Below are 18,670 nucleotides of genomic sequence, written 5' to 3'. Positions count from 1 at the left end.
CTGCACTGGACTTCCTGTCGGTGGCTTACTGAGTAACTTACATCATCAAACTTGTTGACATCATTGGAAAGCAGGTTCACAATCTGACCTGTCGTGGTCTTTCCCATTGCAGAACAGCTGAGACACAAAGCCTGGTTTTGAAAAACAAATTCAATCAAATATTCCAAATGTAAGCAAAGTGGAACAGTTCAGCTTAGTGAATTCTGTGTCAACAACACAAACAGTCAAACGTTTTAACAAACTTGCTCATGCTACTGAATGAGAAATGTGTCCAATCTTTTGACTAGTCTATGAATACAGTAGTGTGACATTCAAATTAGTTTGTTCTATCTTGCTGGCATGGCGGTGTTTAGTACAAGAAGACAGCGTGACACAGTGAATAGTGCCACCCGTTTACTGCAACATTGTGGTGGAATGTCATTAAAAGACACTTGACAACTTTTAGTAAAGAACATGTCTGTGACAGAACTTGGCAGCACTTCAATGATCAGGTGAGGCTTTCTTATCTCATTAAATAAAAAACTTGGGATAAGTGCTCACATGCCTACCTTTTTGTAGATCATGTGACACATGGCCACTCTGATTTTCATGCCAACTCGCTGGACATGGAAGAAGTAGAGGTGGTGCAGCAGAGTCAGGCCCAGTGTGCAGATTGAAAGTCCGGCTGCGTAGCCGAGGTTCTCATTCAGGGCTGCTTTATTGTGCGGGTCGTAATCCTCAAAGTAGCGGATCATGTACCCCAGAAGAACTGGCTGGATCACCTTTATCACCTCCTGACATGGAAGAGGAAGAGGAGAGTTCATGTGAAATAAAATGCCTCACTCTTAATTCAGTGTATTACAGGATGCTCTGATTCTAATCTGTGGTTTTACGTCTACGCATTTATATACCTGTGAAAGTTTTAGCTGCTTAGTACAAACGCCAACACTGACCTCGACAAGGGTAAACAATCCCAGCACTGAATACATCTTCCAAAAACACCTAATGATGACACTTGAGAGTTTTGGCATCCGCAATTCTTTGGTGGCCTCCTGGACTTCATGGTCCCAATATCTGTGAAGGAAGTCAGTCAGGTGATTTATTTGGTTGCCAAGGGTAAAGTGGTCACATGCTCTCCTCCAGCTCAGATTGCTACCAGCGCAAATGTAAACAAACAAAGCCGGCACAAGACCATAAATGGGATTAAAAGAATTGGAGACACCACCATATTATGAATATGATCACCGAATGACGCAAGAAGCATTTCCCATGGTCACACAATATTATCAAAAAAAGGAGTCGCCATCACAAATGTCTTGGCAAAGGTAATTAACCGAATGACGTCTTTTAAAGATTTGATTCACAGAACTCTTTCTGACCTCTTTTGAGGAGGTCATGAGCTCTCTTTTTGATGAACCATCCTACCATGGGACAATTGGTATTTTACGGGTCAAGTCCGTTTTTTTAAAAGACATGTTAATCAGAAGAGCTCTATGGGCCGTTTGCTTGCATGTTTACTCAAAACTTTCTTCAAATTGACTGATGCATCGTAATCCATCCTGTTCCTGTTCTGTGGAAAACTTGTACTATCATTCCGGTTCCAAAGATGTCATCTACTTTTACTTTTCATTTCTTCCGACTTGCTTACAGAGAGGGTGGCAGTGCTGCTGTTAGTGTATTATATCATATGAAAACATGTTCAGTAGAAGACCTAGGTTAATTCATTTATGATGAATTTTGTCGGTAGACTTTAGCTCTACTTTTGGCACTGTTCATCCTCATCTGTTAGTCATAGACATTATTAAATGGTTTTATTCTCTTTTGACCGGCTGGTAGGTCAGAGCAAGAAAATGTCAATGGACCACTCAACTAAAAAGCATTGTTGCACAGCCGTCAGTCAAATGTTTATACCATCAAATTCTCAAAGGCTTTTATACTCCAATGATAGTCCCTCTGTCGATTTTAATGAAACATCCTCTTTTGGTCCTTGGTGTGAAGAAATGAAACATCTTTTTCTTAACGCCATCAAAGCCAAGGAAATTATGACGGGTTCTGCAGGGGCCAGATCCCGATCGTTTGAATCAGGTGTGTTGCAGGAGGAAACCTGTAAGACATGCAGGAGGGCGGCCCGGCCCTCAGTTTACACTGTAAACTGAATGTTAACCGAACATCCAGGCTGTCACGTTTGACTTGCTCGCTAAAGTATTGTGTGCGTGTGTGTGTTTGTTGGCTCAACTAGGCGACTATTTTCTGAGCGTGAGTGTTTACTAAGCTTTTGTTTAGCGTGCTTGTTTTTCCTCGTAATCCAAATGCCCTCGTGCTGGAACATTGCGCTTCGTGGTGACCGTTTTGGCACATCGAACAATGTTATTCCCACCGACGTCAGTCTTGTCAACACCAAACCATTTACAGACTACGGACGACGTGGACTCACTCCTTGCTATGATTCCCCGCTGGACACTAAAAACATGCATGGTAGGCTGACTGATCACTCTAAATTGCCCCTAGTTGTGATTGTGAGTGTTGGGTGTACCCCGCCTACTGCCCGATGACTGCTGGGATAGGCTCCAGCACGCCCGCGACCCTTGTCAGGATAGGCAGTATAGATAATGGATGGATGGATGGATGGATGTACTCGGGTTTACTGCCATTATCTGAGTTGTCCGGATGAAATTTTATAGTCAACTTAACTAATGATTTTGGGTTAAATTCACTTAAATTTACTGCCATTATCTAAGTTGTCTAAACAAAGTCATTTTCAGTTATAACTTAAAATTAGACATCTACTTTACTTGGGAATTTTGAGGCCATCGGTAGCCTGACTTTTTTTTGAAGTAAAGTGAACTCATTACAATTTCCAGTGTAGTATCGATAAAATCTTATTGACGCTCATCCCTAACGATGAGTTTATATCATTCACATAATCAGATGCTACAGACAAGACAACACACTTTATTCCACATTGGAAATGCAGCTGCATGTCATGAAATTGCTGGGAAATTTCCTTTTGCACAGCCTCCAAAACACTGGCAGCTACTAACATGGTGAGGAATTGGAATTAAAAACACTATGGTACTGGCCTGCACTGCTATCAGACCTGCCGACAGATTTCATGGTTAACAGTCTAGTTTGAATTGAATTCCACGGTTGCACAGTGGTAACTGATAGACGCCTTTGATTGAAGCAGAAAAAACAACTAAGGCCCATATCAACAGAGTTGGGCAAGTTGTTTCCAAAATCTAATAAATTACTATACTTGCATATGAAAATAATACGTTTCTTTACAATATTACTGTCTTTGTGGAGTAATGCGTTACTCAAGTCTAAGTTACTTTTATCCATCCGTCCATTATCGATACCGCTTATCCTCCCAAGGGTCGCGGGCGTGCTGGAGCCTATCCCAGCTGTCAACGGGCAGTAGGCGGAGGAGACCCACCGAATTTGTTATTTATAGCATTTGAAATGTGATACTGCCTACTGACAGTGATTCCTTTGCTTATCAAGTCAGAAACACAGGAACACTCTGAATAAAGCTTCTATTATTGTTTGGCTTTTAGTTTCATTGTTTTCTGTTGTTTTTAGCTCCAGTGTTCCCTCGTGGGGGGCCTCCGCGCTAAGAGGGGTGGCTGCCCTTCTCGCAATATATTTCAGAGTTGAACGACTCAATTCGGTTCGATTCAATGCATTCGCATCTTTTCAATAAAAAAATGATTTTCTTTGAAGTTGCTGGGTACGTGTGACTTCTCTCATCTAGAAACGACACTTTTAGAGAGATAGATATGATTTATGACCTCGTTAAATGCAACCAGTGGGGAACAAGCTTGCTGTTCACCAAATAATTTACATTCGTTAAACTTCTATTTGAAGTTATGTCGTTTGGATGTGTCACAATTGCTAACCTCTCCGTAGCGCTCTGAGCTGTCTCAAGTCTTTGATGATGCTGTTTTGCGAGGAGGCTTCTATTTATCAGGCAAGGCAGACGTATTAAGGAGCATCTTTCGGCTTGTCCCTCCAAACAAGTTATAAAGACGAACCCAGGAGATGTGTCTGTGGGTTGTGTGTGTGTGTCATACTAATTACATCGCTACAAAAAAAAACCTAACATTGTGTCATATAAAACTAAGCTATTACTGTTCTATTTGGCAAGACGTTTGCACATGTGGTTTATGTTGTAGCTTTGTGAACTTTAAATGTTCCGAAAATAATAAAACCGATTTCTTTTTTCGCCCGATACCGGATCAGCTGAAATATGATCAGCCCCCGATTTACAATAACATGATCGGATCAGGACATCCCTCCAGAAAAGTGATGGTTTTGGAAGTGCAAGGTTTTTCCAATGCCTGCAGTATGTCAAAAGGAGTCCGGTGACTATGAGTGAGTCATTAACCACAGGTTGTTCCTAAATTGTGAATTGCTCTTGCAGTTAAACATCACATTTTGCACTATGTACTTGCACTATCATGTTCTTAACCGTTGAACAGAAACTAAACAGGGATTGTTGCGGCTTCAATCATGCCATTAGAGATCAAAATCATGCAAGATCGCTAAGCTCCTTGGTTGGTTGTAAAAAGAGGGTGAGATTCTCTGTTTTGCACCATCGACAAGTTTCATGCATTGCATTACAATCACAAATGAGGTGGAATAACACTTTATAGAGCTGTGCGGTATGGAAAAAGTCTTCTATCACGATATAAACCATTTTATATCACAATATCGATATACCATGATATATTTTCAGTTATTCTATTAAAAAAAAAACACACACTATGACTGCTTACCTTTTCTTAATTTATTTTGAAGAAATGAATTTTGAGAAATGCATCCAGTACTGTTACTCTGTATAATTATCAAATGTAAACAGAAGAGGCACACTAGCCAACATATTTTTGCAAAAATGAAAATACCAATCTGAATAAGAGGCATACAAGATATTTCAAACAGAAATGGATTAAAAAAGAAAAAAAAAAGAAAAGGATGAGCTCTACAGTAGTGTAATTTTAAGAACATTGTGCAGATCTCAAAAGTCAAAATCAAAACTCAGGACTGTATTTTGAAAACAAATCACATTAGTGATATATGTATTCACTATATTATATCCATCCATCCATTTTCTGAATCTCTCCTCCTCGATATCAATATACGGTTAATATTCTAGGCCACTCCGCCTGGCCGACATATGGGACGGCTTAACAATCATTTCCTGTTTTTCCTGATATAAATGTGGACATTTTATCTCCACATGTCCTTTCCATCTTTCCCGCTGTTAATTATTACTTGCAATCTCTTCGTGAGATCAATACTTGTAAAAAGTGTATCTGGTTTGCCGCCAAGGAGGCTGTGATTACTGACTTTGGAGCAAAACCGCAACGTGTTGAACAGGCAGTAATAGCCAGCCGAAGCGCATGCCCAGCTAGCTTCTGCGGCGTAAGTAACACCGATCACGCCTTGACCTGCCAACTACCTAGACATAGATGGTGTAAGCAGCCTCACAAATCTTTTTGGGACTGTCTCCTGCATTCAATTCAAGAAAAAACTTTAAAATCTGTGATTCTCAGTTATGCTATTCTTTGTGTTTAGATGAGGCACAACTTGCAAATTAGATGAGCAAACCACTATTCGAAAATGTTTATTTTGAGCCTTTTGTAGTTTGAAGTAGTACCCAGCATGCCTTGAGGGGCCCTTTTCTGTAAATAGCTAATAAGTACGGTTTTGTTGTTGGTAATTTATTCTTTCCCAAAGTAGTAATATTCATTATGTAAATTCACCCACCTCGTTATTTATTAATGTTGGTTGACTGTTAGATTTAATTTTGCACTGTAAGATTGTAATGCATGATGTCTATGTATCATTCACTTCCATAGGTCATTGCTCAGTCTGACATCTAATGACGGCTGTGTGGAACAAGCATGGTAAGTGAAAGCTTTTGACCAGCACACAAGCTTTCTGTCGTTCTTATTGTTAACTTGTTTGATATAAATGACAACTGGGGTTGGACACGATAGGAAAAAAGTGACACGGTAAAACAGTTTCAATGATCTTCACGATATATCTCATCATATCGCCCAGCTCTAACTTTAAAGGTATCTTTTCATGTACATACAGCTTAACAATTTTTGCGATGTGAATACAGAAATGTGGGTAGTGCACGGTCTGGTGGAGGGGGGTCCGAATTACCGCCCAGGAGCCATTTGTGGTCCGTCAACCGTGTTTTGGTGGCCCACGGCATATAATAAAAATAACATTTGAAATGGCCCGCAGTAAAAATAACATTTGAAATGGCCAGCAATAAAAATACCTTTTGAAAAAGCACGCAACTAAGGGCACATTCGGGAATAGCACGCAGTGATTCGCGCCAACCGTTCGGAAATTCAGTGCTTTGCTTGAATTTGCCGTTCGGAAATTCAGAGTGCACCAAAAACCGAGTGCCAATACGCGCACTAGGCGCTCCGACTGGGGACACGGTGCGTCAGTGCATCAAGTAGCATAGATGGGAGCAGTTCAAGCATGACCAGCTGATTGGTATAGAATATAGGCTGTGTTCAGAGTAGAGCACAGGCGTAAAAGAGTAAATTTTTGAACGCCCCCCCCCCCCCACACCAAATAAAAAGTGTGGGTGTCAAAAGGTGGAGGGGTTGCAACAAGCACATCCCCAATGGGTATGATGCTCTTGACAGCTACTACAATTATTACTAATAACATAATACAATTCTTTTTTTTTTGTTTTGGTTTTTTTTTTGTTTTTTTTGAAAGCTTTTGAAAGCAAATAATTTGAAAAAATACAGTGGTACCTGTACTTACGAAATTAATTGGTTCTGGAAGAAATTTCTTAAGTAGAACATTTTGTAAGTAGAGACGCGTTTTCCATGTAAATGCCATAATCCGTTCCAAGCCCCCCAATATTGAGACATAAATGTTTTATAAAGCATAAAAATGCATGAAAACATGTAACAAATACATTACAATTAGATTTTTTCTTTTCTTCTTTTTTTCTTTTCCTCGTTTCCAATTCACGTAAAACTATCGGAACACCTCATGGCCCGAGGGGCGAATGACGAGGACGCTGCATAGACATATCTATCACATATATATACTAGTAGCAGCCCATACTGCGAGTATCAGCCCATACTTTTACCTTTCGTATCCTGAAATTTCTTTCGTAACTAGAGGCAATATTTTCCTGTTGAGGCGTTTCGTAACTTGAAAAGTTCGTATGAAGAGACGTTCGTAAGTGGAGGTACCACTGTAACAAAATTAATATTTTTATATCAGTGACTAATGAGGATTCAGTTTGAGGCAAAAATGGAGCGCTTCACTTTCTGCTCTGTGTCCATGTCCAATTTATGGACATATCACATTAATGCTTCGCAAGAAAACACTGCTTTATAAGAGTGTCAGCTGACTATCAATGTGGAGATGTGATTTATTGTAGTGCACCGGTGCCAAACTCAAGGCCCAGGGGCCAGATCTGGCCCGCCACATCATTTTATCGAAGGCAAATCATGTACATAGACTTCATGTTTCCTGCTAAAGCCGAAAAAATGAACATTGTCTTCAGTTATAATAACTAAGATATTGCAAGCCTTTTTTTGTTACCAATCATGCTTTTAAAATAAATGAAATAGTAGTTGAACAGACACAATTTTCTTGGATTCTGATTTAGAAAAATAGTTATCCATCAATTTGTTGTGTATATGTAATAACAGAGCTGGGCATCGGCCCTCCGTCCCCGGTTTCCGTCTTATGCAGGACAGAGGGCCGATGCCCAGCTCTGTGTAATAATATGAGGTAATCATACATTTATATGGGTTATAAGTCATAACGGCCCTCCATGGGAAACCAAAATTATGATGTTACTTGAGACGAAAATGAGTTTGCACCACAGTTCTAGTGGGATACAGGGTCGTCCTTTCACCAAAACCGAAAAAGATGAAGCATTTTTAAAAATAATGGGAAAGAACATACGGATGGATGTAAGATATAAAAACATTATTTAATTGCTGCCTTGCGACTGACTGGTCACCAGTTTAGGATGTAGTCCGCCTTTTGCTCAAAGTCAGCTGGGATAGGCTCCAGCACCTTGCAACGCTGAACAGGATAAGCGATGCTGAAAATGGATGGATGGATTTAATTGTCTCATGGATTGGTTTGAGTGAATTTAATAAATTATAGTTGAAGAGTATTTGATTTTTCTGTTGGCAGCACTAAGAGGAAAACTTTGGACACCCTAAGTGTATTGTATCAAGATCCTATGGCTGCAATCATTCAAATATAAAATCGCAGTACATCGAATTGTCTCACCAGGTAATGTGAAAATTAAATCAAAAGGCTTTGAGCAAGATGTTTTATGGAGTCAGATGTATTTCGTGATCTAGAACCGATATCTTAACTGTTCTGTGAGCACAAAGCGGTTGTGATTGTACCTCTGCATCTGCTGACCCAAAATCTCTGAGCTGTCCTCCGCCAACACCGGGTACATGTCATCCTCCTCAAGCTTGCGCTTGTATCCAGCGCGGAAGAGAGGATTGAGCCACCTGACGAGCAGGACATGTCAAAAAGAATCATAACACTGTAACTATACACAGAATGAAACGCCAATTTCACGAATGTTCGAGGGGCCAAGTGACAATGACACCGCTCCAAGGCTTGAAAGGGTTGAACGATTTTATGACAAAACACATGTCAAACCACAGACCGAATCTCATTTCAATCAGTCCAGTACTTCACATTTGTTAGGGTACCCAGTCGTCACCAAACCTAAATGACGTCACGTTCGGGTGGCAACCTGTGCGAGTATTGATTGCATAAAGACTTATTAAGTCAACACGTAACTGATGAAAAAAAATAAAAGAAATAAAGGAAAAAAGGGTGGGAAAGTACACTAGTATGAAGTTATCCTGACTGCTGGGGTTCATCTTCCGGGGTATCTCACCAGAAAATTAACTTGGAGACGAGATTCGCCGACGCTGCCGGATTCGTCTTGGCTTCTTTATTGGCATTTTCCATCGTATTGGACCCCAAAGCAGCTGTCACGACTACTTCCTCGCCCTAGAAATACATCTAAAGGCGACGTCGACGCATGTTACGCGAGGTTAACGGGCGCAACGTGTGTTACGTATGGTACACAGCTGCAGGGCACATTCTCACATCATTACGGTAAAGCAAAAGAAAAAAAAATTCGCCTTGGCTCCTCCCAGACGCCACCTGATTGGTGGCAAGTGACGGCCATCCTATTGGCCCAGTCTTTCTCACTGCTTGAAAACCATTGGCAGAGGGGGTCGGTTTAAAGACAGACTTGTTTTTTATTTTCCTCTTAGTTTTTTCTTTTTCTTCGGAGAAATGTTTTGTTAATAAGTTTTTAGGGTGTGAAAAAACAATCGCAAATTATTATACGTTTATTATTATTTATTTAACATGTTATTGTTGTTATTATTAATCTTCATCATCATCATCACAATTCACCCACCCATGTTATGTCGACAAAAAAATCGGATGGATTTACATTGAAAAAAAGTATGGGCATTGGTTGCACACATTAAATTCATATTTGACCAACATGACCATGATTTGATTTTGTGCAATGTTGGTGAAACATGATTTTAATGCGTGCAACCAATGTCCATACTTTTTTTTATGTAAATCCAGAAGACTTTTTTTGTATTACTTTTCTTCATATACAAAGTGAACAAATCAAGATAAGTACATTGGGGTTTTAACATGTTCACTTTGTGCTTAGCCAGAAGTGAGCTGGCACTCCAGGCCGGAAGCATTCAAATGTAACAGGGAAATCTGGCAAAACAGAGTGTCTTCGTTTCACTCAATAAGCAATACCATTCCTTCAATTAGGAATACTCTACGTCTGAAAATTTCTCCTGTGATACATGTTGGATTTGTGCTTTACTGACTTTACTGATTCCCATGATTGTGCTAGCGGGCAGCTAACAGCTACACACCTGGACAAAATTGTTGGTACCCCTTAATTGTTGAAAAACACCACAGTGGTCACAAGACAAATTTGAATCTGACAAATGTAAACATAAATACAAATGAACTAAATGAAAATGAATTTGTGAAACTTAGACACAGTTTTTGAATTATTTTATTTTAAGAAATAACTCATGAAACAGGCAAAAATGATGGTTGGGGAGGGAGGAATCTATCGAAGTTTGCAGTCAGAATCGCTGACGGAAGTCAGTTTAAAATCAGAGGCAGTCTGACTGGTCTAGAGGCGGATACTATTTTTTTCCCCACCGAAAAAAAGGCGAATGACGGACGACGGAAGAGTACCCACGCTGCAGACAAATGACGAATAACGGACGCTCAATTTTTATTAAAATGCCCAGCTCTGCCCTCAAATTCAAATATGAAATCCTTATTCAAAATATTACGAACTTTTGACTAACTAATTGAACTATATGATATTGAAAAATAAAATCAACAAAATCAATAAATAATAATAAATTCAAATTGATCAGCAACAGTAACTTTAGGAACACAGTATTTAAAACACAAACACTTTAACGTACAAAACAAAAATAAAATAATTTGTGCACATTTTTAAAATCCAAATGAGTAAATCAGGATTAATAGCCACAATGAGCACATTTTGCAGCGCACAGCTTTTCGAAGCGGGGTTTGAACAATGATATGGCATTTTTCAGCTCCTGCTTAGAGATAACACTTCCTGCGCACACTCGGACAATGGGAGCATCACTGCCACCTCCTGTAGTAGTAGTAGTAATAGTAGTAATAGTACAATTACACTTACCTAATACGGCAAAAAAACAAAAAGCATGTTCTCCGGTTTCCTACACGCCCCCCATATTCCACAACCACAATATTAATCACAATGCTGTGTTTCAACCAGTGGGCCTGCATAGAACATACTGAGAGGCATCGAGCCATTTCCAATCCTATATGACAAATAAAGGGGACAAAGTAAAGGACCACCGCAACTGACAACATCAATGACACAACCCAAAACACAAGTCACAACCAGTCACAAAAATTATAAATGAAATATAGTGTGTGAATATTTTGATTTGCTGGCTATTGTATTTGTGTCACTGATGTTGTAGTGGCACACATGCCTGAGTTGTGTGCGGGCAGCACGGGATCGGTTACCGCTCCGTGACGGTATCTGTGTGTGTGCCCTGTGACTGGTTGGCGACCAGTTCGGGGTGTAGTCTGCCTTTCGCCCATTGTCAGCTGGGATAGGCTCCAGCACCTCCCCCATGACCCGGTATAAGATAAGCGGTTTGGGAGATGACACATCTATTTGTTAAAATGATGTAATATATAAATATGTGTGACGGCACGGTGTTCGATTGGTTAGCACGTCCGACTCACAGTGCAGAGGTCATGGGCTCGTATCCGGCCGCGGTTGCGGTTCCAACCCCGTCCTTGGTCGCACGTGGTTTTGGACTTTTTCACGGGTCTACCACCATCGAGAGGGAAGACTGTCATACTTACCGTGGTCGACACGTTCTCCAAGATGGCGCACTTTGTGGCTTTAACTAAGCTTTCTTCGGCTTTGAAAACGGCCCATCTGATGGTCAAACATGTTTTTCGACACCACGGAATCTGACAGAGGCCCCTAGTTCGTGTCTCAAGTCTGGAAAAGGTTTTGCCGGGAGTTGGGGGCCACTGCGAGTCTGTCATCGGGGTACCATTCCCAAACCAATGGCCAAGCCAAGAGGTTAAATCAAGACCTGGAAGCAGCCCTCCCTTGCGCGTGCCAGCATCGACCTGCATCTTGGGCCGTCCACCTGCCATGGGTGGAGTATGCCCATAAAACCCTTGTGTCTTCAGCCACAGGTCGCTCACCCTTCATGTCCGCCTATGAGTACCAGCCACCCCTGTTTCCCTCGCAGGAAGGCCAAATCGACATCCCGTCTGTCCAGCTCCATCTGCGAAGAGCCCACCGGGTGTGGAAGGAGACCAGGGCGGCGCTCTCCCGCACAGTCGGCTCGCGGACCGGAGGAGACGCGCGGCACCGAGCTACTCACCCGGGCAAAATGTATGGCTGTCCACCAGGGATTTGAGGCTGGCAGTGCGTCACGTAAACTGGGGCCGCGGTTCATCGGCCCTTTTGAAGTGGAGGCGGTGGTGAATTCTGTGTCCGTGAGGCTGCGCCTGCCCCCTACTACCCACCGCTGTCCCTGAGGTTGGTTGCCGGTGATCCGGTGTTCAAGGTTCGGGAAATTTTGGACCCTCGTCGCAGGGGTCGGGGCTTCCAGTGCTTGGTCGACTGGGAGGGCAATGGTCCCGAGGAGCACCAATGGGTTCCCCGCTCCTGGATCCTCGACCCGTCTCTCATCCGCGATTTCCACGACCCTTGGCCTGCTAAGCCGGGTGGTCCGCCAGGGGGCGTCCATTGAGGGGGGGGTTACTGTCATGGTCTCTTCTGTGTTGTTGTCATAATCTGCTCTGTGTTCCATCTGATTAGCTGTGGGGGCGTGTCCTTTGTCGCCGCACCTGTGCAGCATTAACAATCAAGGACTTTAAAAGGACTGCGGCATCGAGGGCTTGTCGTGAGAGTATTCACCTTGCTTGCCTCCACCGAACCTCGTGTCTTTTTTTCCAATCTGCCTAGTTTCCCTTGTAGTTTTGATCGCATGTTTTTTCCCCGAGTATTTTGGTATTTGTGTTTAGTTTTCTCGTTCGGAGTTTGGTTTATTTCTATTTGGATTTTCCCTGATCCCTCTGTGGCAGGAGATTTTGCGTTTGTTGTTTCTCCTTGCCGTTTGCAAGTGTTTTTGCCTTTTCCGGTGTTCTTTCCAGACAATCCGCCTGCGCTTTATTTTGTAGATTTGACAGTAGTAATTTGTTTTTGTATTGTAAAGAAATCTTGTTCAAATCTTTCTCGCTGGTCTGCGTTGGTGGGATCCACTCCTTTTCCGGGTTCTACGGAACCCGACAGAGACCCTGGGTACCAACAATTTTGTCCACATGTGCTGGTGCCATTTACAGCTCACCAAACAAGCTGTGTCTCTAACACACTAATTTTTGAGAGTACATTTATGAAGTTGGAAAACGTCAGAAGTTCAAGTTAAAAATTAACTGATGAGCCGCAAGTTGCACTGAGGCTGCCCAAGACTTGTTAGCCATAAATTCCTTAGACGAATGCATGTTCTGCAAATTCATTTGGTCGTGTGCCTGTGTATCTTAAGTTGTTTGTTAATCAGCTGGTAGCAGACACACAATGTCAGAACCCTTAGTTGTGCATGTTACCTCCCTAACAGCACAGTATATTTTTTCTACTTTAAGAAGCCACTCAATCTGAAATTAATTTGATTTGAGAACAAATCAGTCCTGAAAACTTGAGCTTTGGTACGAAATGACAAATGTATATGCTGAGTTTATGCTCAATTTGGTGTACAACAAAAGATTGTGACGTTGACAGTTGTGTTTATGAATGTTTTTCAATGAAACGAATAAAACCACTCTTGCATCCAGTATTGGCTTGGATATACGCACCTTTGCCTGACTGAAAAGGTATTGTCAATTATCATTTTTTATTTAATTTTGCCAATGTTGGGTTGTTTGAGGTGTCGCTGCACATTAGTCACCTAAGAAGAAAAAAAACAAGTCTTTAAAAAATGAGGTAACTCCCAAAACGACTGAGGAACAATACAACTGGGTATTGGAATTTCAAAAAGTTTCTGAGTTTGGTAGTATGTTACGAAATATGTGTTACTATGACATGGAGTTGCACCAGTTTCTTCTTAATCACGTTTCAAGGCATACAGGGCAGGCATATGATGTGTGATATCTTGGTGAGGTTTACTCAGTCCATCATCATTGAAGGAAGAACGTTTTTTCTTTTTTTTTCTTTTGGACTCCATGAATAAATGTATTTGTCATGGGAAGTTGGCCAAGTTCAAACAGGACAACCACGTAGCACAATATTTAAACGGATTTTAACTGTTCATTAATCGCGCCAACCCATGAGCCACTTCTAGGGACAGTGAGGCTTCATACGTAATCCATCCATCCATTCATTAACCAAGCCATATATCCTCACAAAGGTCACTGACTTCAGGCAGTAGGTGAGGTGCACCCTGCATTGGTTGCCAGCCAATCGCAGGGAGCACATAGACAAACCACAATTCACACTCGCGATCACCTAGGACAATTTAGAGTGTTCCATTAACCTACCATGCATGTTTTTAGAATATGGGAGGAAACTAGAGTACCCCGAGAAAACTTAAAAAAAAATTTTAAAACCCCCACATTTCCACACATCTGCCTTCAAGCTGATTTTCGTGCTTTTGCCATGTTGTTTTGATCTGCAAGAAGTCATATTACTTTATGGGATAAAGACGTAACAAAAGGATCGATTTACGGTTTGATGAGTTGATATCATACTATGAAGAGGAAACCCGATTTGATTTGATCAATCTTTTTTTTTTCAACCCTGCCCCACAGATAATCATTGGGATGGACTTTTGACTAAAACCATACACTAGTAAATAAAATGTCCAAGAAAAAAAAATACAAATGTATTCCTTGTTATTACATTTAATTCATTCTAATTTGTATACCATGTATACCACAAATGTGGGTTGATGTCATATGGTATACTGTAGGACCGACATGACAAGACATTTCTTACGATTTTAAGAGTTGTGTTCGTTGTGTGTTTGATTTAGAGTATATAGTAAATGTAAAATAGGAAAGGTACTAGTGTGAGAATCTGACAGCCTCCATATAGGTACGGGGAGAATAAGGCCAAGCACTTTCACAATTCAAAGGTGTACAGTTCTGTTGACTTTTCAGCATGTGTGTCAGAGTTACTCAGCAAAATCCCCACTTCCTCTTTTACTTTAGTTCTCGCTTCTGCAGTTGCGTGAAACAGCTAAACATTAACCCTAAAAATAAAAATTTGTCACAGTCCAGAGGAGAAATCATAGCGCTGTCATGGAGCATGTGTCCAACTCCTCATTTGATTGGAGTTACTTTAAGTTAGTAAGATGTCAGTAAGCAATTCTCTCTACTTAATCTATTCTAATACATTGCATGTGTTTACTCACAGTTAGACATTAAACACTTCCCTCTCATTACTCCATTGACCTTAACCTCCTTTCACACCTCTTGTTGCTCAAGGATTGACTTTATGATACATCATGTCATGTGTAACTACGGCATACTATTATCCTAACAGCATGAAATCTCATAGTAGGAAACCCAAGTGCCGCTGCGCCTCAAATGTTGATTTTTAAGACAAGTCATCCTGGGAAAAGAACTAAAGAGGAAAACCCAGGTGGAGATTATCATAAGTGATTGAGCACAAAAATCAATCAATCAGTCAGAATCTTCAGTACACAACACTATGACCGGCTTTGTGACCACAGTCCTGTTGTTATTTCATCTGACAACCAAAAAACGAGTGATTATGTGGTTCATTTCATTCGTTCCAAACATGTTAAATTCACGCAGAACAGAATGGTGAATCATGATAAGATGACATGCGGATGGAAGGAAAAAGGCCTGTAATCTTTTTGTGTTTTGTTCGCAGATTACATAAAGCGAACAACTCGTGACTTGAGGGAAACATGTGAGAGACTTCAAGGGGAGGTGTATCTTTGATTGCAATGCCAACAATGCTCACATGCTCTGTGTAACAAACGTCTGGTTGTGTTTGATCACATTTCAGTGCTCAGCAGGAACGTGTGCTGTGCAGAACCCGAACACACATTATAATGAATGGAAATTACTATGGTCCCTGAATTATACACTTTAACTCTGTTAGGTGGGTTGACAATAGTAGAGATAGTGGGATAAAAGTTGCTTGCTGTATATACATATATATATATATCTCAAGTCAAAGTTTTTAATTTCTTTCTTCAGACCTGGTACAATTTCTGTGATCAGCATTCGCCTTCCTCCGAGACGTTTGACAGCACAGGAAACAGCCGGCATGCGTGGCTGGCAGCCTTCTGACACGCCTGTTGCTAGCGACACCAAAACTGCACAATATCTGAACAAAGTATTTTATTTGTGTGTGTGTTTGTTTGTAGTTGTAAATTGTAAGATTATTGTGACCTCAAAATCTGAAAATTAAATTAGATAGTCACTATCGGCTGAAACTCTGACGTCCAAATATGGTCATATTCCTATTTACTTATTTATTTATTTATTTATTTATTAATCGCAAATTAATGACGTTCTGTAATGTTCTTGACTGTTAAGCCACTACGCTGTAAAAAATCTTTCTTTTTCATCCATTATGTAATTCTAACTTAAGTGCATAATGCGTTTTAACACATCAATAAATGTTTTCATTTGTTAACATAAATTCAAAGGTAAAAAAATCTTTGAACGATATTAGATCGTTCAGGACTTTAACGTGTTAACGATCTCATAAAGCGGAAAGATACTTTGATCCTTTCCCTTGGCATTGTTTGTTCTGAATTTGCACTATTTTGATATGACTCCTATCGTAGTTAATGCTGTTATGTTTGCAATTTGTTCAAGAAAGCGTTTAAAAAAAAATCATTTTATCATCTCTACTAGGGCACATGCTATACAGTGTAGTTTTATGGCGGCTCAGAGCCGCTGACGCATACCTGACCAATCAACACAACCACGCACAGTGCACAATGCAAGCGAACACTTCGCTGTGTGCTTGTATAGCAGGAAGCCATGGTGGAAAGTCACCACTAAACAGAGTTGTTCCCGAAAAGAAACTCCACATCCACAGTGTCGATTTGGTTTGGCTTTTCCTCGTCGGAGAAAGCGCAAACCAGTTATATGCAAAATTTGCAGAGACTCCGTTTGAACATCGGATGGCAACACGACAAACCTGTTTAATCATTTGCAGAGATGGCACCCAAAACACATCGCCGACAGCCAAAGCAAATTTCTGACACATGGCAGCAAACAATTTGTTAATTAAAAAAAGTGTTATTTAAATGTAACTGGATGGTTAGTCGGGGCGTTTTGGGGGGGTTAATGTCAAAAAGTGTTTGTGGCTCCCAGTGCTTTATTTTCCATGGAAATGGCTCTTTGACTGTTAAAGGTTGCCGACCTCTGGTTTAGATAATGGGACACCTCAAGGTAGTGTCATTAGCCCTGTGTTGTTTAATATCATAATGAATGATATATTACTAAAGGTGGGTAAAGACACTGGACAGTCCTTGTTTGCTGATGATGGTGTGCTTTGGAAGAGAGGCAAGAACATGAAATATGGTTTTGGGCACCTGCAGTCGGTCCTAGACAAGGTGCAGTCTTGGTCTGATAAGTGGGGATTTAGGTTAGCGGTGAGTAAGTCTAAATTTGTGCTGTTTGGCAGGAAACGGAAAGTTGGAAATCATACTTTGACTTTAGCCAGTTGAGAGGGTGCGCGTTTATACATTTCTTGGAGTGTGGATGGATGAAAGACTCACATATGGGGCATGTTCGTTTGTTGCAGCCACTTGCTCCACCGTTGTAAGCTCTTCTGGGGCTACCCTTGCAGAGCCCTTGGGGCATGGGTTTAGTCTGCCTTCTGGGATGGTTGTATCGTCCTCATTAGTAAATGTTGTCAGAGGGATGGCTTACATACTAGTTGTAAATGTTAGCACGTTTTCCGTAGCTTTGAAGTCTTGTTGCCCGCTAGCTCTGGTGTCTCCTGTTAAATCAACTCTCAATTGTGTTAGCCTTCAAAATAAGATCTCAATTGTGTAAGCCTTTAAAATAAGCTCTCCGGGTAAAATTTTAACAGAGGACCTTGGCTGGTGATTATAGTTACATGTCTTTTTTTGTCTGTTTTTTTGTTTGTTTGTTTGTTTGTTTGTTTTTGTGTGTCTTGTGTGAGTGGCAATTGATGTGTGCGTGGTCACTGGGGGCACGGAGTCTGCCATGCTTCACTTCACGTCTTGCCTATTTGAACAGGAAATTAATTGAGCTGTTTTAATGATGACATCATGGATAATTTTTGTATTGAAAAAGAAAATCAATGTACAGCACAGACCATCCATCCATCTGTGTGTGTCATCTTCCACACGGCTTATCCTGTACAGGATCTCAGCTGACTATGGGCGTAAGGCAGACTACACCGTGAACTGGTCGCCAGACCGTCGCAGGGCACCCACACAGACACAGTCACTGAGTGGGAACCGATCCCACGCTGCCCGCACACAACTCAGGAGAGTGTATCTCTACACGATCAGCGACCCAGCACAGACCATACAACTAAAATTTAACAGCAAATTTTATGTAATCATTGACTGACTATGCGATTCAGGCGGGCTACACAATGAACAGGGACAATCCAGTGTTCAATTAACATACCATGCATGTTTTGGGAATTTGGGAGGAAACCGGTGTACCCGGAGAACCATGCAGGCACGGGGAGGGCAACCCCCCCCCATAACCATTTTGGGCCTGCAACATCCATGTGACTGTAGATGTCAACCATTGTTAAAACTGCTTTTTTCATTTTCCAAATCAAACATTGAACTTTTCCCCGTAAAACCATGGACAGAGAAGTATTTTGTGATAAGCGGTCAAAGGGTAAACCCAAGTGTAGGGAGGCAGGGAGGCAGGTCTATAGCCCCGTCAGAGAAAAAATCCCGGAGCCGTCCCTGCTGAAATGTTTGTGGATTACCACTTGATGGCACTACAGTGTTGCAAACTGAGTGCAGGGCATCCTTATCGCTTCCCCGCTACTATGATAACAGACAAGAAGCAGCAGATTAGTGATTGACCT

General features: G+C 41.2%; 1 protein-coding gene across 2 annotated transcripts in view; it reads right to left on the bottom strand.

Moving 5' to 3' along the window:
• Positions 1–17,557, bottom strand: part of abcc4 (ATP binding cassette subfamily C member 4 (PEL blood group)) — a 39,455-nt gene extending 21,898 nt beyond the window's left edge. The window contains exons 1-5 of one of the 2 annotated variants that reach the window (XM_086029842.1): positions 17,367–17,557; positions 8,400–8,510; positions 933–1,053; positions 549–773; positions 42–131 (exon numbers count right to left, since the gene is read on the bottom strand). In XM_086029842.1, the coding sequence (XP_085885968.1) occupies positions 42–131; positions 549–773; positions 933–1,053; positions 8,400–8,510; positions 17,367–17,377 (558 nt within the window). In that variant the 5' untranslated portion in view covers positions 17,378–17,557. Of the gene's footprint in view, positions 1–41; positions 132–548; positions 774–932; positions 1,054–8,399; positions 8,511–8,908; positions 9,162–17,366 lie in introns of those variants that run through there. The other variant, XM_086029832.1, reaches the window with a different exon arrangement.
• Positions 17,558–18,670: the final 1,113 nt, after the last annotated feature.

The sequence above is a fragment of the Filicampus tigris genome, chromosome 1 (genome assembly GCF_054856515.1).
Source record: "Filicampus tigris isolate MCC_2025a chromosome 1, RoL_Ftig_1.0, whole genome shotgun sequence".
Classification (NCBI taxonomy): Eukaryota; Metazoa; Chordata; class Actinopteri; order Syngnathiformes; family Syngnathidae; genus Filicampus; species Filicampus tigris.
This window is presented reverse-complemented; position numbering and strand designations above follow the sequence as displayed.